The sequence below is a fragment of the Portunus trituberculatus genome, chromosome 26 (assembly GCF_017591435.1).
Source record: "Portunus trituberculatus isolate SZX2019 chromosome 26, ASM1759143v1, whole genome shotgun sequence".
Lineage (NCBI taxonomy): Eukaryota > Metazoa > Arthropoda > Malacostraca > Decapoda > Portunidae > Portunus > Portunus trituberculatus.
This window is the reverse complement of record NC_059280.1, coordinates 4,856,161-4,883,707: the sequence shown is the minus strand read 5'-3', so window position 1 is coordinate 4,883,707 and position 27,547 is coordinate 4,856,161. Positions and strand designations below refer to the sequence as shown.

The window sequence follows — 27,547 nt, the reverse complement described above, 5'->3', positions numbered from 1 at the left end:
TTATTATTATTATTATTATTATTATTGTTTTTTTTGTGATTATTATTATTATTATTTAGTTAGTGCTGTGGTGGCCCCAACACAGCCTGCGCTAGCCACCACTCCTTGCTGTACTTGAGGTCCCTCACAGAGCATCATCTCAACGGACCTTCGTTATATTTGTTACTTTTTTTTTCTTGATATGTGTATTACGAGGGCCAATAAATGTATCAGTATCAAATGTATCAGGATCAGTGTATATTGTGTAACATGAATAGTTGAATAAAAACAATAATGATAATGACAATAATAATAATAATAATAATAATAATAATAATAATAATAATAATAATAATAATAATAAAGTTTAGGTTATTTGCCTTCCTCTAATGAAGAGAATATGATAAAACCAACACTAAGTTTATAAACACAGTGACAATGTGAGACGAGATGAAGGTCAGGCGCCATGGTGTGTGGACGAGGCGCCGCGTGGTGAGGAGAAGTGATGTGAACGAGATGCAGTGTATGTCACAGTGTGTCATTACTTCAACACTAGTGCTAGAATTGATAATGACAAAGCCCATGGGAGTGTTCATTAGGTTCTCGCCACACAACCCTTATCTCTTCACTTCAGGAATCCTTGTGCATCCATCAGCTGATCCTGTCTCTCCTCTCCTCACCTCACCTCACCTCACCTCACCTCACATCACATCACATCACATCACATCACATACCCTCATTTCACTTCACCTCACTCCTACAGCTATCAAGCCGGAAATACAGCTCGCCCACCAACACCGATGTGCCAGAGGAACAGAAACCACGCGTTAAGAAGCGAGTATTGACTACATAATACAGCCACTGAAACCTTTTTATCTACCTCGAAGATATAATCAAATAAATGTTATAGTAGTAAACATTATTCCAAATTCTGATGAAAAAGAGAGTGAGAATATTCTATCTGAAGAAGTCAGAAAAATAGAAAATAGTGATCCAGATGTCAAGATTATTACAGGGATTTTCACCAATGCAACTTTAGGAAAAGTATCTCCCATTTTCAATAATTCATAAATTTCCCAGCTGGAGATGATAAATCATTAAATTTATTCTTTTGTTATGTTAAAAATAGCTCTGTGGCCAAGAAATTTAAGCTGTTGGCTAGTTCTGACCATAGCTTGTGTCTGCTTACACCAGTAGCTATATAGGCAATTAGTAATATACTCCTGGAACGAAGATGTAAATGAAATCCTTCTAGAATGTATGGAAGCAACAGATTTTGACGTCTTATATGATAACAGTGCTTCTCTAGACGAAAATGTTGATGAATTTACAGTTTTACATATGTCATGTAATGAAAAAAAAAAATTATTTTCCAAAGAACAAACCAGGGGGTTACAAGGAACTAAAAGAACTAATTATAGGAAAAAGTTGTCAAAGCATAACTGATCAAACTGAAGCAAAATGTGTACTTAAGAAAACTGATACAGCAATTAGAATAGATGTGGAAAATATGTTTAAAAGAGATACAAAATCATCATGAAAAGGTATTAAGCAACCAACAGGTATGAAAGAAAATAAAGGTAAACATATAAACAATTCTAAAGACTTTTGTAATGAAATAAACATTTTTTTCTCAGATTTGATAAATGCAACTTTTCACAAGAATATTCTTTTATCATCGAAAACCTACAGAATGCAAACAATTAGAAAAATCGCAATCATTAATACAGATGCGCTTGAAAGTTTAGTCAATTAAAAATGGGAAAGAGTCAGTTCCAGAAAAGATCAATGGCAATGTCTTTAAGTCGTGCAAGGAACCATTAACTCCTATTTTGTGCAAGATATTTCAACAATGTCTTAATGAGCTTATTTACCAACAATACTGGTTATCGCCGTGGTACAGTGGAACCCTGCGCGCTTTGGGATCCGAGGGGTCTCCAAGCGCACGGGTTCGAATCCTGTTCACGGTCCGAGTGTAGGTTGGGCTTCCTCACTCGGGGCAACGGTTTCCTAGCGGTTGGGCTTTGAGATAGGAGGTACCCCAAAAAGTATCCCCTTTAGCCCAGAAATTCCCGTTTCGGAAGTTCGTTGCAAGTTGCAATCGTGTTATTCTAAGTGAAGACTTATTCTTACTGCAGGTAATACATTATACGGTATTGTATTTTCTAATTTTAATTCATCTAAGATTAATTACACCACTTTTCAAGATTGCTCATAATGTCACACAAATTCAATCAATGCCCTTAGAAATGTTAAGCTCATCTCCGTAAATCCTTATCTCCGTAAATCCTTCATCAATGTTAATCACATACAAATAAATCCACAAACATTAGGTGCCAATTTCACAGCTGATGCATCTCAATATCAACTCAATGCTTGACTTCTATAAATGCCCATATAATGTATACACCACAATATATCATATGTAATTATCTCCTCAATATGATATATCTTAATGCATCAACTGTGGAATTGCACTACACATACATAAAATCTTAATATAACATCCTAATAAATACACATCCTATATTTGTTTCCTCCTTTCACTTAAATGACATAAACATTGTCTTAGACTGCATTAACAACTATAGAGCTTTACTCACTAATACAAGAAAGAGTCTGTCCATGACTCAAATGTTTCTTCTCCTCCTCTCGGCCACTGCCTTCTGCTTTCTCCTCTCGTTTCTGCCAAGATTCTAGAGATCTTCTTGCTGGTTTCTGCTTATTTTAAATACTCAAGGTTTCGTACCTTTTCTCCACGCCCATTTTACCATCTACCATTCAGAGATCAGACATGTGGAGGTCCACGTGTGACAATGTAAGGACGAGAACACATACGAAGGTAATGTAGAAACAACCTTAAACGTAGTATACACAACATTGCCTTACTGGTGTTTCATAGGCTCAACTTTTCCCTAGTCTCATAGCACGTTCACCATTGGTCTAAACATGAAATACTGCTTGTTCATTGGCCATTTAAAACCACCAATCCTGTTTAACTACACGTGGGGAAACACGTGTTGACTATACTACTCTCCAACATCGTAACCAGAGTATTTTGTTTTGGGTGTTTGTTTGGGTCTGCGTACCATCTGATGCCTGGCTTCCTCTCTCTTGTTAATGTTTGGCCTCCCACTCTCGTGTTCGCAGCAGGGTCCCTTTTACAATTCTCCCGTAGACGTAATTATTTACATCCTTGTGCCACTGCTGCATCACGCTATGTCCCACCAGGCTGTGGCATGCCAGGTTATGACATACCCCATCCTTAGTAGCGCGTCCCGGCGCGAACTGCTAGTGGTGAGGGCATGCGTGATAAGCGGTGTTCTCTGTTTTGAGCTGGCGTTGTGTGCTGACAGTCACCTGGGCTGGCGCAGCCTGTGCCAAGCCAAGGAGTGCACAGGGTCGGTAGATGCGGTAGGCCACCAGGCCGGCCGCGATGACCCCAATAGGCAACAGGATCCAGAGCCAGTCCTTCCAGTTGTGCCAGTCGAGTGCCGTAGGAGGGGACTGTTTCGCCAGCGGCTGCATATGTGCAATATATTTTGGGACAGACCAGGGCTCAAGACCAAAACTGTCGGGAATGCTGATATTAGTGGTATTCACAATAACAGAATGTTCCCAGGATGAGAAGGCAATGGGAGTAGTAAGGGATAAGGTTGAATAACCATAGGAGCTTCAGCAATATAATGAGAGGAAGCAGGGAGAGAAAATGTATCACTATGTATAGAACAACCCTGACTCACTTTCAGAAGGCCAGTACCATTAATAATGTGTCTAGTAGTAGGAATGGAGTTTTTACAATTCACAGTAATATCTAGTGGTTTGCTTGTGGCATAATTCCACCCAGATGGCTGATCAACAAAAATAGGCTTGAAAGACTTCACAATCAGCGTGTTACATATATCAGAGACAGAAGGCTTGTGCAGAAAAATAGCAACCTCACAACAATCAGTGTTAGTGGAATATATAGGTTGGTTGGGAGGACATATCAATATATCATCAGACATCCTACAATCATCAAAATCATCAGTCAAAAAAAATTGATTTCTTGCCTTGTTAATCACTAAATATTTCCTTGAAGGTTGATGCATTAAAAAAGCATCTGACTTAGAAATAGGAAAGGGAAGGGAGGTCATCCTGAAGACATCAAAGGTGTCAGCTGGAATTCCTCGCAAAGGAACGAGTAAGTAGAAGCTCAAGTCATGTAATGCAGTCTTATGGATTACACGAATAGCAGCTCTGTGTAATCCTAAATATTCTGGTTTAGGAGGAAACAATAACTCATGTTTAACTGATATCTCATCTAAAAGTTGTAGTAAAAATGCATTTGTCACAATATTAGGAGAAATATGGGTTTCCATCATACTTTGTAATCCTATCTTAAAATTAATATGATCAGCTGCAATGGATGTCAAGGCTAGCTGGACATGCAGTAAAATTTCCAGTGAAAGAATGGATTTTTCATTATTTTCTATATGTTTTTCCATCTTAGTCATAAGGGTCTTAGTAACACGGGTAGCAGTTTCTAGTTTTTCTAATGCTTGATGAACATTTGTTAGTTCATTGAGAGTGACATTGATAACATGGGAATGAACATTGAGGAGTTTTCTTTCCTCTTCTGTGAAGGAGTCTAACGATTGTAATCTTTTATGAATAAAATCAACTTGATCTTGTGTAGCAGTCCCAAATAATGTGTTTGCAAAAGATCCTATAAAATTTATTGCCCCCTTTTTTCCTTCTAGGTTGAGGAATGTCATTGGCCACAATATGCATTAGGAAATCCTGCATTGAAGCATGCAAATTTTTAAATCTTTCTTGAAAAGCCAGGATATGCTGAGAAATCAAAGAGGTAAACAAGATAAAATCATCTCCCTCAATTTCATCTAAATTATATATTATATTCTGAGTGATATTGTTGGCTTTTTTAATTGGCTCATAGATATCCTCCAATTTCAACAAAAAAGGCACCACATAAGCTTGTCCAGTTACAAGTAGTTGATGGTCTTGGGAGAAACTCATCCCTTGTTGAGGAGGTGAGCTTTGGGGTACATCCCAGGCTTGAACGTATCCCATGCATAGCCCCACAGTCTGCAAAGGAACATTTCATTTTATTTTATTTATTTTCTTTTACCATATTCTAAGGGCTTATGCATTACAAACGGAAGATTCGGCACACTTGTCCTCGACCGTAAACTGTATGGGACTGACGTGGTAGCTTCACCTTGATATTCTTCTTGCAAATTCTCAGTTACATTATGAATTTCCTCATCAACACCATGACTCGCTTCTGATAGTGAATTGTCATCCGATTCTGAATCTACACAGTGCTCTACATCCCTGAGAACACTGGAAAAGGATCTAGTGTCTGCAATGTCAACTTGGTTTCCCTTGTTTCACCTGGCTCGTGTACCGGATATGCTCGTCTGACATTCGGGTTCATCTGAGGGGTAGCATTGTCTTCATGGATAATTCTTATTCTGTCAGTGTGTAATGTTGTCATCTTACCATTTCTAATGTTTCTTAATTTGACCACTACATCACTCACCTTTTCTGTCACTCTATAAGGACCTGTATATGCGGGTTGCAACTTTGCGGGGGTTCCTGCAGTGGGTACTCGGCGGACATATACTCTATCTCCAACTTGAATAGTCTTTATCCTTGCCTTCTTACATTGAGCCTTTTCATTTATTCCTTAGCTTCTTCTAAATATTGCTGACACCTAGCATATACCCTATTTGCTTTTGTTGCCATCTCCTGCTTAAAATCATCAACATTATACCAAACTTGTTCCTCTTTCATCATTTCAAATGGGATGGTTGGATCTCTGAGATACATGAGGTAAAAAGGACTTTCTTTTATACTTGTGTGGTAAGCACTATTATATGCAAATGTAGCTATTGGGAGCATTGTATCCCAGATATTCATATTATCTTGCACCAAAGTGCGCAGTATGTTAATCAAGGTTGCATTTGATCTTTCAACTATCCCATTTGCTTGAGGATGGTAAGCTGTAGTTTTGCTATGTCGGAAATGCAGTAACTCAGTTAATCCCTGTAATATAGAATTGACAAATTCCCTACCTTGGTCTGTCACTAACATCTCAGGTATACCATGTTTACAAATCACTTCATCAAAAAAATATTCTAGCAACTTCTGCGGCCGACTTGGTTTTCAGTGGTTTTGTAATCAAATATCTAGTAAGCACATCTATCACAACAAGACAATACATATATCCATTATCCGATCTACCCATGGGACCAACAATATCCATATGTATGCGCTGGAAAGGTCTCTCAACATCCGGGTATCTTCTCAGTGGTGCTGGGGCGTCCCCCCGACCTCTTAAGCCTACGACAGATGAGACAAGACCTGCAATATCTTTCAATGTCCTCCTTCATTTTTGGCCAATATGCAAATTTCTGACACCTACTTAAGGTAACGGATGGCCCACCATGCCCCGCGGTTGGCAAAGAGTGGCCGAGGTGTACAGCAGTGTGCACAAACTGTTCGGGTACTAATATCTGACGCGTCATTTCTCCATATGTGTTGTGACTTACTCTGTAAAGCATATTATTGTCTAGAGACAATTCTGATATCTTTAACTTCTTATACCTCTTATCAATATTGTGCTTACTTAATTTTCCTTTTATTTCTTGCTCAGTTAAATTCTCTCTCATTAACTTCTTCAATAAGCCATAAAATTCATGGTTATCTTGTGACCTTATTAATTCCTTCAGATTCCAATCCACCATATTTTCTTCTGTGTTTTCTGTTATTGCTAACAAATGTTCATTTCCTTCATTTATTTCCACTTCCCTCAACCTGGATAAATGATCTGCTACCTTGTTAGCTTTTCCAGGAATATATTCCACCTTAATATCAAACTCTGCAACAGCTAATTGCCACCGAACTATCCTGCTATTTGCATTTGAGGTGGTCAACAACCATACTAATGGTCTGTGATCTGTGAGAATATAAATAGGGTAACCCAGGCACAAATCTCTGTTTACCTTAAGCCCATATACAATTGCCAGAGCCTCTCTTTCAATAGTACTATAATTAAGTTCAGCCTTGTTCAGTTTCCTGCTAAAAAATGATAAGGGTCTTAGGTTATTCATGCTATCCCTTTGTTGTATTAATCCCCCGATGGCAAAGCTCGAAGCATCCGTCGTTAAAAAGAATGGCTTTGAGAAGTCTGGAAATTTCAAAACAACATTTTGTGTTAATTCTTGCTTCAAGGTCTTAAAAGCCCTATCAGCTTCTTCATTCCACATTATGTGGTTATTGTTCTTCTTTCCATTCACCATTCCTGCTGTTAGTTTAGTTAAGGGAGCAGCTATCTCAGCATAGTTTCTCACAAACTTCCTATAGTAGTTAGCCATTCCAATGAAGGACTGTAATTCTTTCACTGTTGTGGGGCTGGCATGTTCTTAATAACTTCAATTTTGCTAGGCTGTGTTTTCAACCCTTCGGCTGATATAATATGTCCTAGATAATTTACACTATCCTTAAAGAAATTACATTTTTTCAAGTTTACTTTCAACTGAGCATCTTGCAAGCGTAGAAGAACCCTCTCCAAATTCTTTACATGATTTTCTAGATCTGTTCCTTGAACTATGATATCATCAATATAAACAAAAGTATCAGATCCTGTCAATCCAGCCAATACCTGATTAATAATTCTACAGAATGCCGCAGGAGAATCCTTTAAACCCATAGGTAGCACATTATGTTCATATAATCCATTAGGTGTTACAAATGCAGTCCAGGGCTTGCTTTCTTCATTTAACTGTATTTGATGGTAACCTTGTTTCAAGTCAAGGCATGAAAACATCTTTCCTTTTCCTAAGTTATGCAAAATGTTATTCACATTAGGTAAGGGGTAAGAATCATTCAGCACATGCTGATTTAAATTCCTGAAATCTACACACAATCTAATTTTTCCATCCTTTTTCACTATGGGAACAACTGGGGAGATAAATGCTGATCTGGATGGTCTAATAATACCCTGGCTCTCCATTACTTTAATTTGTTCAGCTACCTTATCATAAAAACAAGCTGGGATGGGATAAGGTTTCTTGGACGTAGGTCTGGACTGTAACTGAATGGTGTGATAGAAAAGGGTGATATACTTGGAATGTCGTCATCACTAGCAAAGACAGAGGAGTATTTAATAACTAATTCTTTCAATATTTGATTTTTCCTTGTTCCCTCAGGATACATGTGATTAATGATTTCTGAAAAGGCCTTCATTTTATCTGTTTCATTTTCTTCTGTCACACCATTCACTGTATATTCATCACTCCCGCTTGGCAAAACCTCACTCTGACAGGACTGTAAGTAGCCTAATGTTTTCCCTGGCTCTAACGGCACATGTTCACTCGAGAAATTTATATACCTCACCACAAACCTAGATTTCTTCTTCTCCATGTCATTTTCTAATTTCACTAAACCTGGACATAAAAACTGAGACCCTATAACTCCTTTAACTGGCTCGAATATAGCGATATCACTATCCACTAACTTTGTTTCTAAGGTCACATAACTCACTCGTACTCCTTGTAATATTGATGTCTGAGCTACTGAGCATTTATAACTGGGATTATCCTTTGATTCATTTGTTACTGCTTCCTTTTCACTTCTCTCAGTTATCATGATGGCATGCATCATGGGTATTTCTACAATAACAATTCTCCTTCCTTCAATATATAATTTCAGAGGTTTGGTATTTAGATTCACATTATATCTTTTCATAAAGTCAAAACCTATTATTATCTGTGATGGCAAGGCTCTATCTTCACTGATCACAAAATCATGTGTGTATATCTTACCTCCAATTGTCAAAGTTAGCTTAGTCTTTCCTGAAGTCAACATTTCATCTCCACTCGCATTGCGAATTACCTTATTTGTTGGAGTAATGTGTTTCTTTTTAAGTTTGTCTACAACGTCACGCGATACAAGAGATACCCCTGCCCCCGTGTCCATCAAGGCTAATACACTCTCATTTTCAATCTGAACTTCAATAGAAACATTTCCCGTGTCACTATTCACCGCTGTGATTACCACCGATTCATGTGGTTGCGTTGGTGGTAAATTGGCGTTTTTTGTGTTTGATATGTGGTGTATCTACGTGAGTTGTTCATGCAGTCCTTACTCGCATGCCCCTGTACCCCGCAGGTGAAACAAGTTACCGTGGGCCTCGCCCTTGGTGGTATTGGTGGTAATTTCACTGTGCACTGACTCGCGAAATGTCCCCACTTGTGACATCTAAAGCATTCTATGGTTCTACAATTTTGAATGGTGTGGTTATTTCGCCCACACCTCTGACAATGTATATTTCTGACATTCTGAGGGCGATACATCGTGTGATCTGTAGTAACAGCATTCACTGTCACTGCGTTTACTGGGACAACCCTATTTTCTTTGCGTACTGCAGCGTCGTGTAGCTGAAGGCTGGGGTGTGACGCTACATATTTGAGAGCTTTTCTGTATACTAATAAAGGCTTTTCATATCTGCATCAGCAAGGATATAAGAAAAATCCTTAGGCAAGGCATTCACAATGATGGAGACAAATATATCATTATATACTTCCTTACCTGTGGGTTTCATGCTTTCTAATTTTGCCACAATCCCTTCTACTCTGATATAGAGCTCTGTTATGGTTTCTCTGGGCTGTCGAGTTACTGATGACAATTCACTGATCAGGCTTGGAAGCGATCTATCCTCTGGATAAATATCAAGGAATGCTTTTCTCACATCATCCCAATCATTTTTATGTTGCGTTGCACAGTGTGTCATATGAGTATATGCACTGTCTAATGCATATTGCTTGGCCAACTCTATCCTCCCTTCGTCTGTCCAGTTTGTCATTGTTCTATTTTCTAAATCCTTTATCCATGCGTGAGCGCTGGCGATACATTTTACATTTGGTACCGACGGGCTTCTTTCTTCACCTCCACAAAAGTATGGTAACCCAATTACCTTGGAAAAATTATCCCTTGCGTTGTCAGTGATCGCTTCCGCAATTTCCCCAGTACTAATACAAGGCGGGTTAGTGGGGGGAAAACAGAGATGTAAGGGGTGACTGCGCCATTCTAGAGGTTGTGACGGCTGGCTGCTGATTCGCTTTACCGTTAAGCGATGCCGAGCGCTGACGTAATTTATGAACTATATGTTTCATCTACAATTAAGCAACATTAAAATATTCTCAATATTTACTCGTTAACATCCGCTACATCCGTGACATCCAATGCACTTGATCGAATTTTTAATTGTCTTCACTCTCAACTATACGCCTGCAACGATTGCAATTGCAATAATATCCCACCGCTGCCACCAGTTTCGGAGTTCGTTGCAGGTTGCAATCGTGCTATTCTAAGTGAAGACTTATTCTTACTGCAGGTAATATATTATACGGTATTGTATTTTCTAATTTTAATTCATCTAAGATTAATTACACCACTTCTCAAAGATTGCTCATAATGTCACACAAATTCAATCAATGCCCTTAAAAATGTTAAGCTCATCTCCGTAAATCCTTATCTCCGTAAATCCTTCATCAATGTTAATCACATACAAATAAATCCACAAACATTAGGTGCCAATTTCACAGCTGATGCATCTCAATATCAACTCAATGCTTGACTTCTATAAATGCCCATATAATGTATACACCACAATATATCATATGTAATTATCTCCTCAATATGATATATCTTAATGCTCAACTTTTCCCTAGTCTCATAGCACGTTCACCATTGGTCTAAACATGAAATACTGCTTGTTCATTGGCCATTTAAAACCACCAATCCTGTTTGACAACACGTGGGGAAACACGTGTTGACTATACTACTCTCCAACATCGTAACCAGAGTATTTTGTCTTGGGTGTTTGTTTGGGTCTGCGTACCATCTGATGCCTGGCTTCCCTCTCTCTTGTTAATGTTTGGCCTCCCACTCTCGTGTTCGCAGCAGGGTCCCTTTTACAATTCTCCCGTAGACGTAATTATTTACATCCTTGTGTGTTCTTCCACTGCTGCATCACGCTATGTCCCACCAGGCTGTGGCATGCCAGGTTATGACATCTCTCTCTCTCTCTCTCTCTCTCTCTCTCTCTCTCTCTCTCTATGTAATATTTACATGCTATGGTTGATTAATCCATGCATTGGCAGCAGACTTAAAGGTGTGTAAGGATGTGGTGTAGTGAAGCTCTCTCTCTCTCTCTCTCTCTCTCTCTCTCTCTCTCTCTCTCTCTCTCTCTCTCTCTCTCTCTCTCTCTCTCTCTCTCTCTCTCTCTCTCTCTCTCTCTCATTTTCTTCAACATTTTTTTATCTATATATCAAAGAAAACGTGTTTACATTATAGGATCCTTGATACTTTTAATTTCCAACACAGGAAAGACTGACATATATTGAGGAATTGATGAATAAATAAAACTAAATATTAAAGTCAATGAAACTAGAGGAACACGAAGAGATGAAATAAGAAAGAATAAATTAAGATTACGGGGAAAGAATAATGAAGTCCATCCTTTCTTCATACTAACACTATCCAGTCTTCTATCCTTCCCTTAACTCCTTCAATACTGGGACACATTTTCACCTTGAAATTTGTGTACGATTAGACCATTTCATTGACATTAGGAAGGGTCTATGGAGGTCACAAGATTACTGGCCACAGTCTTCACTATTTTAATCCCCACATAAGTTTGTGAAGCTATATAAAATCACCAGATACTGAGCACAATGAATATGGAAACGCGTCATTGTACTGAATGGGTTAAACTGACACTATCATACACTATATTCCATCCTTCATACTAATACCATCCATTCTCTCCATCCTTCTCTTCTTTCATACTAATCCATCCATCCTTACTTTTCTTCGTGCTAATACCATCTATTCTATCCATCCTTCCCTTATACTGATACCATTCATTCTTCCATCCTAGCCAGTATGATTTCCCAAGTCCCCCCTATTGACAAAGAGGCGGGAAAGGGGGCAGGACACGAAGAAAACGGAGACACGAGAGGAAACGAGAAACGTCCCACGCCTTTATTTTCCCTGAGCCGTCCGTCACGCGAAACTACATCCGCGGATTCAAGGCAGGAGGAATGAGAGGAATGAGACAGACCCACGTGTCCCCTCACATTCCCCCACTCCCACACCTTCCCCAGCAGCACAGGTAATCACGCGCCCAATCCATCACCTTCACCTCTCCTGACATGACGTATAGCACGTCCACCTCACCTGCGCCGCGGTACAGTATTGCCAACCCGCCAGAATTAGGTTGAGCTTCTTTATGATCACGGCCAAGTTTTACAAAGGTTTCTAAGTGGCACAGAGGATAAGGAGGAAAAATTTACGTCTATTTGATTCAGTAAAAAGAAGAATTAGGACAGAGAGAAAAGGATTTTAAGTGGTACAAGAGTCTATTAGAATTAGTACAAAGATTTATTTAACCTCTTCAGTACTGGGACGCATTTTTACCACGAGTTTTGGGTACCATTAGAAGATTTTATTTACACTAGCAAGGGTTTATGGAGGTCAGAAGATTCATGGCCAAAGTCTTCACTATTTCAATCACTACACAAGTTTCTGAAGCTGTATAAAATCATCAAATAGTAAGCAGAATAAATATTAAGACACATCCTGGTACTGAATGGCTTAAAAAACGTACAGGAAAAGATTTTAAATGATACAAGAGTTAAAAGTGAAGGATTTAAGAATCGGTACAAATAAGATTGATTTAAAGAACATATAGGAAAGGATTTTAATGAAGGATTTACGTCTATTAGAATCAGTACAAAGAAGAATTTGTGAAAACACGTACGGGAAATGAAGAGTATCCATTACGAAAAAAACATAACAAATTAAGAAAATAAGGCAGACTGCAAGGAACCATCAGGCTTATATGTGGCAGTCTACAACAGGCTACAACAAAGATAACATATGCAGATTTTTATTTTCCAATCTGTCTATCTATTTATCCATATATCTATCTATCTATCTATCTTCTTTATCTGTCTTCTAATTCATTGTAGAGAGACTAATGTTTTTCTTTATATTTCTTATACAAGTGTAGCTTAAGTGGCCTTCAACCCCTTCAGTACTGGGACACAATTTTACCTTCAGTTTTGTGTATGATTAAAAGACTTTATATACATTAAGAAGGGTCTATGGAGGTCAGAAGCTAAATGGCTGGAGTCTTCACTATTTCAAACCCCAACATAAGTTTCTAAAGGTGTACAGAATCACCAAACAGTAAGCAGAATGAATATGAGAACGCGTCATGGTACTCAAGGGGTTAAGTGGTGCAGGGGTTGTGATAGGGATAACGGTAGGATATTTCTCAGGATCAGTAACCAGGATAAGACAACAAATGATGGACTCAAATCATGATAAAAATTAACTAAGAAATATATACAAGAAATAACTGGTCTGGAAATAGTGTAGGCCTGATAGAAGTTAATAAGAGAGAACAAGAATTAAAGTACTCAAATATGATAAATAAAAAAAAAGTCAATAAATGAATAGATAGAAAAACAGATAAAAAAAAGAGATAGGAAAGAATTGGTTTTTAAATTGAGTATGCCAGATAAAAGTTAGTAATTAGGGGAGAACGAGAATTAATGGGCTCAAGCATGATGAAAAATAAGAGAGATAAAGATAGAGAGGAAAGACATGGCTTTTAAATGGAGTAGACCTGATAGATGTTTTTAAGTGATACGGAGGTTATAACAAAGCTAACCTAACCACATTTCTGTTCACCTATCTATCTATCTATCTATCTATCTATCAGTCTATCTACTTACTTACCATCCTATCTATTTGTTTATTCATTTATTTATCTATCTATCTATCTTATCCATCTATCCATCTATCTCTTTTTGTCCATTTATCTATCTATCACTTTTTTCCATCATTTTCTCTATTCCTTATCTTAACTTTCATAACACTCATCTTCCTACTTCCAGTCCGCCCTCCTTGTCTGTCTCTCTGTCCACCTGTCTGTCTGTCCGTCTGTGTGTCTTTCTGTCTGTTTTTCCTTGTCGTGATCTCATTAGTATACGAAAATTCCTCAGACAGTTTCTGGTTTCATCCTTCTCATCTCTCTCTCTCTCTCTCTCTCTCTCTCTCTCTCTCTCTCTCTCTCTCTCTCTCTCTCTCTCTCTCTCTCTCTCTCTCTCTCTCTCTCATTCACTCCCCGTGACACATATGGAGAAGCTTATAAGGACACTACCAGTAACGTCCGCCGCCCTGGCCTGGTCTGGTCTCGGTTCTCCTTTCACATTTCCCCGATAGATGTCAGTTTTCCGTGTCCCTCCTTGCATCTCCAATAGTTTAGCCCAATATTCCCACGGCCACCTGCATGTTGTTCCCAGATTTCGTTACGGGAGCGTCTATGAAACTCCTGTAATAATATCGAGTTATCTATTTTCTATATCCGTACGTACACGCTACACATCTTCATGACGACGAGGGAGGGAGGGTAATGGATTGGGGGGACGAGAGGAGGGTGCGGGTGGGAGGGAGGGAGGGAGGGCTAGAGGGAGGGAGAGGGGTAAGAGAGAGAATTGGGGCGGGGAGGGATGGAGCTAGAGAGAGAGAGGGAGAGAGGGAAAGGAATGATCGAGAGGCGGGCGGGGGAAGGATGTGGAGAGAGGAAAGGATCGAGGAAGTGAAGGAGTGAGGGTGGGAGAGGCAGAGGAGAGAGGATGGGTGTGTTTACCTGCCTGATGGTGATGATGATGGTGGTTGTGGTTGTGGTGGTGTAATAATGGTTAAAGTAGTAATAGTAGTGATAGCAGTGGTGATGTAATGATGATGATGATGATGATGGTGGTGGTGGTGGTGGTGGTGTAATGATGGCTATAGTGGCTATAGTAGTAATAGTAGTGATAGCAGTGGTGGTGATGTAATGATGATGGTGGTGGTGGTGATGATGATGATGATCGTGGTGGCGGTGGTGGCGGTGGTGACGTAATGATTAGGGGCATTCTCGTAAAGAATCCGTCCCGCCCGCTCGCCTCGATTCCCGGCTCCCCCTTCGCAGCTCCTCCACCCAGCTGATCTGACGATCATATATAGTATATATATATATATATATATATATATATATATATATATATATATATATATATATATATATATATATATATATATATATATATATATATATATATATATATATATATAGAGAGAGAGAGAGAGAGAGAGAGAGAGAGAGAGAGAGAGAGAGAGAGAGAGAGAGAGAGAGAGAGAGAGAGCAACTTTGCTATCGTAAGACAGCAGACAGCATTTCTGTGTGTGTGTTTCACTGTTTGATCTGCTGCAGTCTCTGACGAGACAGCCAGACGTCACCCTACGGAACGAGCTCAGAGCTTATTATTTTCGATCTTCGGATAGACCTGAGACAAGCCTGGCCCGTGACCTCACACTACTAGTAGTAGTAGTAGTAGTAGTAGTAGTAGTAGTAGTAGTAGTAGTAGTAGTAGTAGCAGTAGCAGTAGTAGTGTGGTTCACTACACTAGCGTCCGTCCTGCGTGGAAAACTGAACTTCTTAATGTTCCTCAGACACTGAATTTTCATGACATTTGCATCTCCTTCTCTTGTTCGTGTGTCTCCATCCTCCGTCAGTGTTAGCAGGTCTTGTCTGTCTGTCTGTCTTTGTGTTTCTTTTTGTTTTGTTGTTGTTTAATTTATGGCCTATAGCGCTGTTCAGCTTCCACCCATTAGTGGCGCAGGCAATTTTCTTTATAGTGATGGGCATATTAGGGCTCATATCACCACCCAAGCGCGTCTTTGTTGCAACCACCTAGAACCTGGGTAGGTATCTTGGTGACATGTAGCTAACTTCAAACCACTCCACAAATGACATAACTTCAAAGTGGTATGTGATGGAATTCTAACTTACACGTGGACGTGTGTGTGTGTGTGTGTGTGTGTGTGTGTGTGTGTGTGTGTGTGTGTGTGTGTGTGTGTGTGTGTGTGTGTGTGTGTGTGTGTGTATTTACCTAGTTGTATTTACCTAGTTGTAGTTTTACAGGGCCTGGGCCTTATGCTCGTGTGGCCCCGTCTCCATATATACACTTATCCAATCTTACTCTAAAAGTATGCACACTCGTTGCAGACACTACTTCTTCATTTAAACTGTTCCACGTCTCAATACATCTTTGCGGGAAACTATATATTTTTTTAATATCTCTCAGACATCTTCCTTTTCTCAGCTTTTTACTATGCGATCTTGTGCTTCGAATGTCATATTCTTCTCTCAGGATCAGTTTCTCATTATCCACTTGGTCCATTCCGTTGATCAATTTATAAACTTGTATCAGATCTTCTCTCTCCCTTCTTTGTTCCAGGGTTGGAAGATCCATAGCCTTTAGTCTCTCCTCATATGTCATCCTTTCAAATTCTGGAAACATTCTTGTAGCCATTTTTTGTAGCCTCTCCAACTTCCTTATGTGTGTTTTTTTTTTTTATAAGGGTCCACACTTCTCCTGCATATTCCAATCTGGGTCTTATTATAGTACTTATCAATTTCTTCATCATTTCTTTGTCCATGTAGTGAAATGCTGCTCCAATATTCCTCAGCAAATTATATGTTTCTCTAAAAGTTACCGGTTGATTGTTTTCTTCCATCGTCACTCCTAAGTCTTTTTCCTTTTTTACTTTCTCCAGTTCTACTCCATCTCCCATATTATAGATTCCCACGGGTCGTCTTTCACTCTTTCCCATTTCCATGACATGGCTTTTGTTCACATTGAATTCCATTTCCCACTTTTTACTCCATTCCCAGATCTTATTTAGGTCTTCTTGCAGTATTTCACAATCCTCTTTTTGCTTTATAACTCTGCACAGTTTCGTATCATCTGCAAACAGATTTATGTAGTTGTTCACTCCCTCTGGCATGTCGTTAATATAAATGAGGAAAAGTATTGGTGCCAATACTGACCCCTGTGGCACTCCGCTTTCTTCTGCTCTCCACTTGGACTTCATATCTTTAACTACCGTCCTTATTTCTCTCCCCCTCAAATAATTTTCTATCCATCTCAATGTGCTTCCTTTTAAGCCACCCTTCTCCTCTAACTTCCATAGTAATCGTGCATGTGGCACTTTGTCAAACGCCTTTTTTAAATTCAAATAAATACAGTCAACCCATCCCTCTCTCTCTTGTACTCTATCAACTATTCTAGAATAGAAACTCAATAAATTAGTTACACAAGACCGTCTTTTCTAAAACCAAATTGGCTCTTTGATATTAATTTGTTGTCTTCAACGAACTCGATCCATTGTTTCTTTATTATTCTTTCACACATCTTGCATATTACACTAGTTAGTGTTGTTGTGTGTGTGTGATCTGTGTGTGTGTGTGTGTGTGTGTGTGTGTGTGTGTGTGTGTGTGTGTGTGTGTGTGTGTGTGTGTGTAGTGTGTGTCTGCTTACTACTGTAGTATAGTAGTAGCACCAGCAGTAGTAGTAGTAGTAGTAGTAGTAGTAGTAGTAGTAGTAGTAGTAGTAGTAGTAGTAGTAGTAGTAGTAGTAGTAGTAGTAGTAGTAGTAGTAGTAGTAGTAGTAGTAGTAGTAGTAGTAGTAGTAGTAGTAGTAGTAGTAGTAGTAGTAGTAGTAGTAGTAGTAGTAGTAGTAGTAGTAGTAGTAGTAGTAGTAGTAGTAGTAGTAGTAGTAGTAGTAGTAGTAGTAGTAGTAGTAGTAGTAGTAGTAGTAGTAGTAGTAGTAGTAGTAGTAGTAGTAGTAGTAGTAGTAGTAGTAGTAGTATTTTGGTATGGTGGTGGTGGTGGGGGAGGAGGGCAGGGGTGTGAGCCAACCAGCGAGCAGGGATGTCCCATGACGTCATCCTAAGCTCCTCCCTCCGCGCCAGATGTAAACAAATCCTTTAAAACCACGTGGTCGCAGTATTCGCGGATCAAAACATTCGCGACTATTTTCGACTACCACGACGCCTGTACCTTGACTATCGGGAGCAAGGGGGCGTGACTGTCATGGGCGTAGTGAGCGTGGCTTTGGCTCGGAGTGATGCTTAACTTAGTGAGTGAGGAGTGGCGCCAAATGTAAAGTCCGCGAAGTTTTGCTCTCTCTCTCTCTCTCTCTCTCTCTCTCTCTCTCTCTCTCTCTCTCTCTCTCTCTCTCTCTCTCTCTCTCTCTCTCTCTCTCGACATGATATACAGACATTTCATCTTTCTACATTGAGGAAATATTATTTAATATTCCAATATAAAAAGTTTAGGGCCGTTTTTTTAGTTTGAATGATGAAGTTTTATTACATATCTTATGTTTATTTTTGCATTGGGACAACATACGGAGAACCGGAATATATATGATCCAAGCCATCCCAACTTTGCTCCGCTAATCTAATCTGGGAAAAGTTCCGCCTATCTGGAGCGGATGTGCCTCCTTCCGCGTATCATAGGCCAGTGTCATGCCCCCTTCACAGTAATAATAATAATAATAACAATAATAATAATAATAATAATAATAATAATAATAATAATAATAATAATAATAATAATAATAATAATAATAATAATAATAATAATAATAATAATAATAATAATAATAATAATAATAATAATAATAATAATAATAATAATAATAATAATAATAATAATAATAATAATAATAATAATAATAATAATAATAATAATAATAATAATAATAATAATAATAATAATAATAATAATAATAATAATAATAATAATAATAATAATAATAATAATAATAATAATAATAATAATAATAATAATAATAATAATAATAATAATAATAATAATAATAATAATAATAATAATAATAATAATAATAATAATAATAATAATAATAATAATAATAATAATAATAATAATAATAATAATAATAATAATAATAATAATAATAATAATAATAGTTTGAAACAGACAGGGAGACTCTCTCTCTCTCTCTCTCTCTCTCTCTCTCTCTCTCTCTCTCTCTCTCTCTCTCTCTCTCTCTCTAATAATAATAATAATAATAATAATAATAATAATAATAATAATGTAACAATCACGCAGGGACGCCACAGAACGCCTGACTTCTGATCTTTCTAAGATTCCTGATTAGGGCAAAGAAAACTTGGTAGTTTTCAATGCCTCAAAGACTAATTTCCTCCATCTATCAACTCGGCACAACCTTCCAGACAACTATCCCCTCTTCTTCAATGACACTCAACTGTCTCCCTCTTCCATAATTAACATCCCCGGTCTGTCCTTCACTCATAATCTTAACTGCAAACTTCACATCTCATCTCCTGCTAAAACAGCTTCTATGAAGTTAGTCGTTCAGCGGCGTCTCCTCCAGTTTTTCTCGCTCATCCAACTGCTAACTCTGTACAAGGGCCTTATCCGTCCTTGTATGGAGTACTCTTCTCGCATATTTTGGGGTTCCACTCATACAGCTTTATTAGATAGGGTGGAATCAAAAGCTTTTCGTCCCATCAACTCCCTCCTCTGACTGACTGTCTTCAGATTCTTTCCCACCGCCGAAATGTTGCATCTCTTTCTATCTTTTATCGCTATTTTCATGCTAACCGATTTACTGATCTTGCTTACTGCATGCCTCCCCTACCCTCTCCTCCCCCACCCTCGCTGCACAAGGCTTTCTTCTTCCTCTCATCCCTATTCTGTCCAACCCTCTAATACAGGGTTTCTCAACCGGGGTTCCCGGAATCCTAAGGTTCCGCAAAAGGTTCCGAAGGGTTCGGCAAGAACAAGTGAGATAAGCTAATGCACTTTTGACTTTTAATCTATAATTTCATATACGTAATATAACTAAACACGCACAATATATTATTGGGTATTGTAATATTATAATACATTATTTTTCCTTAAATTACTTATTCAAAAATTTATATAATGATATTTGTCACGTGAAATAGAACGAAAATAAAACGAGAAATTCAATATGGTATATAATTTTGCTTTTGCGCAGGGGTTCCTTGAGACATGTCATTTATTTTAAGGGTTAGTGAAGAGTAAAACGGTTGAGACACGCTGCTCTAATACAACAGTTAACCAGTATTCTCATTCACTCATTCCTTTCACTGGTAACTGTGGAACTCCCTGCCTGCTTCTGTATTTCCATCTTCCTACCACTTCACTCTTCTTTTAAGAGAAAGATGTCAACACATTTGTCCCTGGCTTTTGGATGACTCTTTCGGACCTTTTAGGGACCTGTAGGTCCAGTGTCCATTTTCTTATCTAACATTTTGTTGTCCTTGTCACCTTTCCCTCTTGCATAAAAATATTAGAAAAAAATAAATAAAAAAGAATAATAATAGTATAAATAATAATAATAATAATAATAATAATAATAATAATAATAATAATAATAATAATAATAATAATAATAATAATAATAATAATAATAATAATAATAATAATAATAATAATAATAATAATAATAATGATAATAATAATAGTACTAGAAATAATAATAATAATAATAATAATAATAATAATAATAATAATAATAATAATAATAATAATAATAATAATAATAATAATAATAATAATAACACAACATTGTAGTTTGGTGATGAGGTGACTCGTGGGAGGTGGGGTGGCGGTACCTTCCAAGCAGTACACCTTTACAATTCATTGCATCAAGTCACCTTTCTTTAAATATTTCAACCAAGGAGGTTGAACAAGAGAAGGCGGCGTGACGTCACCAAAGTGAATGGGACGCGCTAGTGTACCGCTGCTGCCCCTCTAATGACCCCACTTACCATTTACCAGCCGCCCATTGACAACACATGGAAACGCCCGAGTTATTTTCATTGTTATGTCCATGTTTGGAGGCCGCCTTCCATACATGTGACCTTAAAAGACTCGCAATAGTCGTGGCACACCGCGCCACGAAGATTTAGACGGTAAATCCTACATACCAGCGAGATAATACAGTGTTTTCCAGCGTTGGTGGACTTGGGTGAGAGGTGCACATGGAAGCTGTCTTTGGGGCAAACGTTTGGCTGGACCAGATCATGTACACATGTACACATGTGCATGTGCATGTAGATGTACACATGCAGGCTACATATACATGTGCATTCGAAATGAAGGATAAATAAACTGTTTATCAGGTGAAAGTTGGCCTGAAGGTTGATTTGTCTTGGTATACCAATAACTCAACACATGCACATGTCAAATATACTCTCTCTCTCTCTCTCTCTCTCTCTCTCTCTCTCTCTCTCTCTCTCTCTCTCTCTCTCTCTCTCTCTCTCTCTCGAATGGTGAGTGATTTGATGTGAGCGTGCATTGTGAAGCATCTATCAGTGAAATGTTCCTTCAGTGTTTGTTCCTTGCCATGCAATGAACGAGAGGAAGCAATCTTTTTACCATCATTTCTCCTGGAAACGCCTGGTGTATTTTTTTTCAATATTGCAGCTTTTTGGCATTAACACCATTAATAAAGGGTCTGCATGACATTTTGACAAAACTATAATATGGTTTACAAAAGTCAAACCATCAGTTCTCCTTAGCTTTCCTCTAGTGATGCAAAAGAGAGTGGCAATTTCCCATTATTAACACGGGAGAGCGACGCCTATTAATGTTTTGCGTGTAAAGCGTTTAAGCTCCGCCCGGCGCCCACACCCTCATCAGCTCCGCGCACTGTAACTGCCTTCACTTTTTTTAAGCAGGGCGGGATAGGCGTGTGCCGGTGTCACATGCCAAAGTGTGGCCCGTGACAAAGTGTTTAGTTGCGTCTTCTGCGCATGCGCAGAAGACAAAGATCGTGTCCTTCACTATTCACAAGACAACTAAATGCAATAAGTGTGATGTCCATTGTCAACACGTCTCAATTAAGTACAAAAGAGTCCGATTCTTCACTACTGATTTGGAACGAACGCATGCGGTAAAGAAGGTCGCGCGGTGTCCATTGCCTTAAGAACACTGAACTCCTTTCCTTCATTGTGACTGGACAAAAGCAGGTGTGTTAAGACAGGTAGTGTGAAGTGCAGTGGCTAACAGTGATGGCGAAGAGAAAGACACTAAACCACACAGGAAAACAAAAGCTGAAGGAAGAGGGATATGGAAAGGAGAGCCGCCCACGCAAATACACAAACTGCTTTACTTCACTGTGTCTGGACAAAAGAAGGTGCGATAAAACAGGTAGTGTGAAGTGCAGTGGTTCCCGGTGACGGCAAAGGAAATGACACAAAACCACGCAGGAAAACAAGAGCTAGAGGAAGAGAAACATGGAGCGCGAAAAGAAGAATAAGATCGAAAGCCGGACACACACAGACACAAACTCCTTTCCTTCACTGTGACTGGACAAAAGCTGGTGTAGTGGTGCACGTTGATGGCCACGGAAAAGAAACCAAACCTACATGGATACTAAACGAAAGGAAGAGAAATATTGACAAAGACACAAAGGCAAAACGACCCTTCAGAACACCAGTACACCGTGTATGACTTTCCCCTCAGCAACCTTCCCTTAAGAGTAACATAAACTATTGCCCTTACGAACTAACCACAACCTGCCACACTCCTATTCCCTCCCTTGCACTAGACTAACCTCCCTCACTCTCAGGTACCTCCAACGCTTTCCTATCAGCAAGCTTCCTTAGGAGACACGTCAGTTATTGTCCCTATCAACTAAACACAAGACAACTGCCACACACCTATCCCTTCCCTTGCACTACACTAACCTTCTCCCTCACACTCAACTATCTCACAAGCTTTCCCACCATAAATAATCTTCCTGTCAAATAAACACAACTATTCTCTTTCCTTTATATCAGAGCGACTCCTCCACTCTCAGCACTCGTTCTACACAATAAGGCTCCACATTTTAAATCCCACACCTTACCTCTTATTCAATCAGCCTCGTTGAAGATATTATATGGTATGCAGTCTTGCCATCTCTCTGCTCCCTCACAAATAACGACTCTGGAAGTATCTATAATTGTACAGCGAGATGTTCCAATCAGCATAGCGCAAGGATACTGATACTGATGAGTGTTGCGCAGTAACCTTTATAACGACAGCACTCTATCATGGTGTATAATTCAATGCTGCTGTGAGGGTTGGGTCTGGCAGGGTGATAAGGTGTTCATCTTACCGCCTGTACATGATCGTCTCCACGCTCTCGCCAGTTCATACTCTGTTACACTGGAGGCTTGTATCTTCGTGGGTTATTAATTCAGTGTTACTACGAGGATGGTTCTTTGAATGACAAAAGGGTGTTCGTTTTAATTCCTCCATATTACAATTTTAGATGCCTTATTTATTTATTTATCTATTTTTGCTCGACACACTTTCGGGACTTTCATCTACAGTGAACCTTTTTTATCCTTTTATTTCTTATTTTGCCCATTTGACCAGAGCCCATTTCCCATTAAACTAATGAAATATTATCTATAAATTGGCATGCCCAATTCTTGCTTTTAACTTGTGAAGGTTGCTGCTTACCTGCACCTGACTTCCATGTGCTTTCCTTCCTTGATTTACCCTCATTTCATCTGGAAAGCCTTAGTGATGCACCAATTATCCTGTACCCTCACTTTCATCAGAGAGAGAGAGAGAGAGAGAGAGAGAGAGAGAGAGAGAGAGAGAGAGAGAGAGAGAGAGAGAGAGAGAGAGAGAGAGAGAGAGAGAGAGAGAGAGCGCAGTATTTATGAGTTAATGTCATTCTGATCATATCAACTTGGTCAAAACTTGTACCAAAGAGTCTTCATCACATGTAGCCAGTGTCCAGCTCCACTCCCGCGTGTAATAATGATGATCAAGGTGAGGTGATGGTGATAATAATAATAAAAACAACAACAACAACAACAACAACAATAATAATACTGATAGTAATAATATTAATGATAATAATAATAATAATAATAATAATAATAATAATAATAATAATAATAATAATAATAATAATAATAATAATAATAATAATAATAATAATAAAGATTACGTTGCTATAAATAATAATGATAAAAATGATAGATATAATTTTGACATTGGATAAAAAGAAATACTGACAACAATGGCGATATAAATAACGTTAACAACAACAACTAGTAAATAACAAACGTTCTGTCTGGCTCCAGGAGTGAAACTATTAAAATCGATGAGAAAATTCAGTAAAACGTGTGGCTCGGTAAAAATATCAACGGAAAGAATGAAAAACGTGCTAATTTGTTCTTTGAAAAGGTGAACAAATTCAACTCATGAGGAATCTCATTTTTGGTGAATATTGTTCACGAAATGATTAAATTTATTCTCGAACTGGTGAGAGAGAGAGAGAGAGAGAGAGAGAGAGAGAGAGAGAGAGAGAGAGAGAGAGAGAGAGAGAGAACATAGACAAACAGACAGACAGACAAACCAACCTTTAATTCACTTGTATGCATATGTATATTTTCTAAACAAGACAGTCTTCTCTCTCTCTCTCTCTCTCTCTCTCTCTCTCTCTCTCTCTCTCTCTCATTTCTATGTAGTCTGAATCAAAAATGAAAATAATATCGACAAATATAAATAACACTATGGTACAGTACATGTATATTGTTAAGTAAATGATAAATAGATAAATAAATAAATAAATAAACAAATTCACGATAACCATACGATTTTCCACGATTTTTCTATGATGCGATTTTCTACGATGCGGTTTTTTACGATGCGATTTCCTACGATACGATTTTCCACGATTTTCCACGATAATATTTTCCACGGCCCGATTTTTCAAGATGCGATTTCCTTCGATACAATTTTCCACGATAATATTTCCCACGATGCGATTTTCTACGATGCGATTTTCCACGACAATATTTCCCACGATGCGATTTTCTACGATGCGATTTTCCACGATAATATTTCCCACGATGCGATTTTCTACGATGCTAATTTCTATGATACGATTTTCCACGATAATATTTTCCACTATGCGATTCCCTCGATGCGATTTCAGGATAACGAAGCGGTCGATGTTGACGAAACTCTTTAAATTGTACTTACATGGGTTGGTACTGGGCCGAACCCTTCCTCCCCAAGGGTCCATCCCAGTCCCGAGGGTGTGACAGCAGTGACGAGGCAACCTTGCCGCGCCTCACACGGATCGCCATGAGCAATGACCCACCACACACCACGCCCCAGCTACTGTCATGAAGTGAGTCCTCTCACCAGTAGAGGTCCCTCCTCGTCCTGCCAATGTCTGGTGCATAACGTACAGCGTGCCACACACCACACCTCCAGCCACTGACATGAAGCGAGCCCTCTCACCCCAAAAGGACCCCTCGTACTGCCAGTGTCTGGTGTATGGCGCCCAGCGTGCCACACACCACACCTCCAGCCACTGACATGAAGCGAGCCCTCTCACCCCAAAAGGACCCCCCTCGTACTGCCAGTGTCTGGTGTATGGCGCCCAGCGTGCCACACACCACACCCCAGCCACTGGCATGAAGTGAGTCCTCTCACCCCAAAAGGACTCCCCTCGTACTGCCAGTGTCTGGTGCATGGCGCACAGCGTGCCACACACCACGCCCCAGCCACTGACATGAATTGAGTCCTCTCACCCCAAAAGGACCCCTTTCGTCTTGTCAGTGTCTGGTGCACGGTGCACAGCGTGCCACACTACGCCCAGCCACTGGCATGAAGTGAGCCCTCTCACCTCTAAAGGACTCCCCTCGTACTGCCAGTGTCTAGAGCATGGTGCACAGCGTGCCCTCGTTCATGGCGATTTATTCAGCCCAGTGCTACCACAATCAAGAGACACCTCCACCAGACTCTATGGAAGAAGCCCTAATTTCCCTACCAGGACTCCCCCCTCTGGTCAACATCTGATGAATGGTAGACATTGATCCCTTGCTTATGGTAACTCCTTACTTAGTATGAGTCACTGCAAGTGGATGATTATTACTGAAGCTTGAGGCCGCAAAGGAAAAGAAGGACCTGCTGCCAGTTCCCTGCCTTGGGCCCCAGGAGGGACCCAACAGCCACCTTCTACCCCAGTGCGGCGCCCAAGGCCGCCACGGCCCTCAACAAATTTTGGCCGAAACTGTTTTCAAACTTATTTTAGATTTTGATCCGAATAGAAAATCATCGATTGCAAGTGAAAAACGAGGGTGTTTGAAAATTGTGGAAAATTAAGGTGATCAGTGAAACAACACAAGGCAGCTTTGCATCACTTCGTATAACATAAGGAGTGTGTACCTTGCACGTCTGTTGCCCGTGAATATCATGATGCACATGTTCCTAGATGCCTGGAAAGAGCCAGTAATGCACTGGCAGCTGCCTACTTCATGGCGGACTTCAGAAGATGAAGTACATTTCTGGACAGGGAGGATGAATGGACGTAAGTAAACATGTATACAAGAACTGCCACAGCTTGATCTACTTTAGCTTCTGATTTTCTTATGTCCTTCAATTTTTTTTCTTTCATCTTTTTAATGACAGCATTCTGTAAATAGGAGGAAAAAAGGAAGGCATGAAGGGGATGCGATAAAATGTTTTATTTTTATGCTGCTGCTACTACTACTACTTCTAGTACTACTACTAGTACTACTACAACTATTAAAAATACATTTACAAAAACAACAACAACAATAACAATTATTACTACTACTACTACTACTACTACTACTACTACTACTACTACTACTACTACTACTATTACCACTAATACAACTACTACTATTATCACTACTACTACTACTATTACCACTATTACTACTACATTATTACTACTACTACCACCACCATCACCATTACTACTACTACTACTACTACTACTACTACTACTACTACTACTACTACTACTACTACTACTACTACTACTACTATTATTACTATTACTCCTACTGCTACTATTGCTATTACTACTATTACTATAACTGTTAATACGACTTAGTGACTGACTGTGTACGAAGACGAAAAGTTACGCTAGAGCTGCCGCGGCGGCTCTGCATGGCAGCCTACTAGACAAGCCACCCCGGCGGCCCTGCCAGTATAAGGGTTAATTCTGCTGATCAGACACACAGACACACGTGGAACAGTTTGAATGAAGAAGTTGTGTCTGCAACGAGTGTGCATACTTTTAAAGTAAGATTGGATAAGTGTAGATATGGAGACGGGGACACACGAGCATAAAGCCCAGGCCCTGTAAAACTACAACTAGGTAAATACAACTAGGTAAACACACACACACACACACACACACACACACACACACACACACACACGGCCCGGTAGCTCAGTGGTTAGAGCACAGGCTTCACAAGCCAGAGGACCGGGGCTCGATTCCCCGGCCGGGTGGAGATATTTGGGTGTGTCTCCTTTCACGTGTAGCCCCTGTTCACCTAGCAGTGAGTAGGTACGGGATGTAAATCGAGGAGTTGTGACCTTGTTGTCCCGGTGTGTGGTGTGTGCCTGGTCTCAGACCAATCCGAAGATCGGAAATAATGAGCTCTGAGCTCGTTCCGTAGGATAACGTCTGGCTGTCTCGTCAGAGACTGCAGCAGATCAAACAGTGAATTACACATTGCGTAGTGTAGTGGTTAGCACTCTCCACTCACAATCGAGAGGGCCGTTTTCGAGTCCCGGCGC

General features: G+C 39.4%; 2 protein-coding genes across 2 annotated transcripts in view; both read right to left on the bottom strand.

Moving 5' to 3' along the window:
- Nucleotides 1–27,547, bottom strand: part of LOC123509098 (ankyrin repeat domain-containing protein 17-like) — a 57,006-nt gene that overhangs the window by 12,525 nt on the left and 16,934 nt on the right. The gene's annotated exons all lie outside the window — the stretch shown is intronic.
- On the bottom strand, nucleotides 3,271–10,026 carry LOC123509276. Its single transcript, XM_045263475.1, has 3 exons — nucleotides 9,962–10,026; nucleotides 3,723–5,067; nucleotides 3,271–3,501 (listed from the first exon to the last, which is right to left on the bottom strand). Exons 2-3 carry the CDS (start codon nucleotides 4,734–4,736, stop codon nucleotides 3,271–3,273), a joined length of 1,245 nt encoding a protein of 414 aa, XP_045119410.1. The 5' UTR covers nucleotides 4,737–5,067; nucleotides 9,962–10,026.